Below are 2,500 nucleotides of genomic sequence, written 5' to 3'. Positions count from 1 at the left end.
CTCCATCTATCTCTTCCCCTGCAGAACGACGCGAAGATGCAGGTGATAATCCGCCACACACACGTCTTCCTGCAGAAGTTCTGCATGGGGAACCAGGAGAACCAAGCCCTGCTGCACAAGAACCTCAACCTCTTCCTCAACCCTGGGGTAACGTTCTTTAGACCAGGGTCCTCTAGACCAGGGTTCTCTAGGCCAGGGCTAACTGTTCTCTAGACCAGGGCTAACTGATCTCTAGACAAGGACTAGCTGCTCTCTAGATCAGGGCTAACTGTACTCTAATATGTAATATGTAACGCAATATGTAATATATTACGTGTCATGGGTTATATGTAATATGTAATCTAATATGTTATATATATTGTAATATGTTATGTAATATGTAATATATAATGGAATATGTAATGGAATATGTAAAATGTAATGTAATATCTAACACATAATGTAATGTGTTATGTCATATGTAATATGTAATGTAATATGTTATGTAATATGTAATATATGATGTAATGTGTATTGCTGTCTGTAGCTGCTGGAGGCGGAGACGGTGCAGCACATCTTCAATAACAACTACCAGCTGTGCAGTGAGATCTCCGAGGGGGTGCTGGGTCACTTCATCCACTGCCTGGCCACCCACGGGCGACACGTACAGTACCTCAACTTCCTGCACACCATCATCAAGGCGGAGGGGAAGTACGTCAAGAAGTGCCAGGACATGATCATGACCGAGGTGAGGCTCGTGTGCGCCAATAACTGTGTTCCAACGCTGCTCGGGCTCCTCCCATGCTGCTGGGGCTCCTCCCCCGCTGCTAGGGCTCCTCCCCCGCTGTTCAGGCTCCTCCCACGCAGTTGGAGCTCCTCCCCTGCTGCTCGGGCTCCTCCCACGCTGTTGGGGCTCCTCCCATGAAGCTGAGGCTCATTATTTTTACTGTAGTGGCCTAGGAACTAATATTATACTTTTAGCATTTAGCATCATTACTAATACTGTACTGTATTATGTATACAAGGAATAATTATATTATTAACTCTCTCGCTGTCTGTCTGCCTGTCCGTCTGTCCCCAGCTCACCAACGCTGGAGAGGAGGTTGTGGTTTTCTACAACGACAAGACGTCCTTCGCCACCATGTTGGATCTGATGGCCGAGAGCAGGGAGGGAGTCAGTGAGAACAGCCCCCTCAGGTAACCACGGTAACCCACCGGGTCACACCTTCCCCTTCAGCCTATTGGCTAGCCCCCCTGAACACCCTCCCCCTCAGCCCAAGGTTAAGGAGGAGGGTGTTCTGAGCTTCTGAAGCCAGGTGACCCCTGACCCCTACCTATTATTATTGTTATTAGAGTCAGGTGACCCCTGACCCCAACCTGTAGGCCCCCTAGTGTCCGATGACCCCTGACTCCTTAAGGCCATGAGCATAGGGAGAGCGGTCTGAGAGCATCAGATAGCTCTGTGAGGGTTTCGGTTGGGTCTGTTGGTGTTTGGTGTGACTCCATGCGTGGTTGAACATTTGAATATTAATTCACTCTGCTTTGCATGTGTTTTGCGCCTTTGGTTTGACTAGAGTGTATTTGCAGAGTCTAGTCCCTGTGTACAGAGTCTGGCTGGAGAGTGAATGCGTAGAGAGCCACTCCCTGAGTCCAGCTGATCATCATGTTCAGACCTTTCACTTTACATTGAAGACACTCGAAGAATATGAAGAATATGTTCAACCTGAACACCTTTCTGGTGTCTCTCTCTCTACCTGTCTCTCTGCCTGTTTGTGGTTCATCCTGTCTCTCTCTCCACCTGCCTGTCTGTCTCCATACCTGTCTGTCTCTCCAGATACTACATCTCCCTGGTAGAGCTGCTACCTGTCTGTCCCTCGACCCGTCTGTCTGACTCTCATCCTGTCTGTCTCTCATCCTGTCTGTCTCTCCACCTGTCTGTCCCTCTAGGTACCACATCTCTCTGGTGGAGCTGCTGGCTGCGTGTGCGGAGGGGAAGAATGTTTACACGGAGATCAAGTGCACCTCTCTGCTGCCCCTAGAGGACGTGGTCCGAGTGGTCACCCACGACGACTGCATTACAGAGGTGGACTGATAGATAAGAAAATACTTATATAAATCTATATACACATAAATACATATAGATATATGTCTATAGATATGTTGAGATATAGATATCTGTCTCTCTCTCTCTCTCTCTCTCTCTCCCTCTCTCTCTCTCTCTCTCTCTCTTTCTCTCTCTCTCTCTCTCTCTCTCTCTCTCTCTCTCTCTGGTTAGATCTATTGATAGATCTAGATCTATCTACATGCATGGATCTAGATCTAGATGTCTGTGTTTCCAGGTGAAGGTAGCCTACGTGAACTTTGTGAACCACTGCTACGTGGACACTGAGGTTGAGATGAAGGAGATCTACACCTCCAACCACATCTGGCAGCTCTTCGAGGACTTCACCGTGGACATGGCCAGGGTAGGTCCTGCTGGAGATAGCTCCTCCTCCCCTCGGTCCTCCTCCCCTTTCCACCC

At 48.6% G+C, this 2,500-nt stretch overlaps 1 protein-coding gene across 1 annotated transcript in view; it reads left to right on the top strand.

Annotated features, from left to right (window-relative positions):
• The window catches only part of LOC130386713 (inositol 1,4,5-trisphosphate receptor type 3-like), a 35,278-nt gene that overhangs the window by 14,641 nt on the left and 18,137 nt on the right, over positions 1 to 2,500 (top strand). Inside the window, exons 25-29 of the mRNA XM_056595734.1 lie at positions 25 to 147; positions 527 to 727; positions 1,061 to 1,176; positions 1,927 to 2,062; positions 2,319 to 2,444. Coding sequence (XP_056451709.1) covers positions 25 to 147; positions 527 to 727; positions 1,061 to 1,176; positions 1,927 to 2,062; positions 2,319 to 2,444 — 702 coding nt within the window. The remainder of the gene's footprint in view (positions 1 to 24; positions 148 to 526; positions 728 to 1,060; positions 1,177 to 1,926; positions 2,063 to 2,318; positions 2,445 to 2,500) is intronic.

The sequence above is a fragment of the Gadus chalcogrammus genome, chromosome 1, assembly GCF_026213295.1.
Source record: "Gadus chalcogrammus isolate NIFS_2021 chromosome 1, NIFS_Gcha_1.0, whole genome shotgun sequence".
NCBI classification, from domain to species: Eukaryota; Metazoa; Chordata; class Actinopteri; order Gadiformes; family Gadidae; genus Gadus; species Gadus chalcogrammus.
Note: the sequence above shows the minus strand (reverse complement) of the source record. Positions and strands in the feature narration are given on the sequence as shown.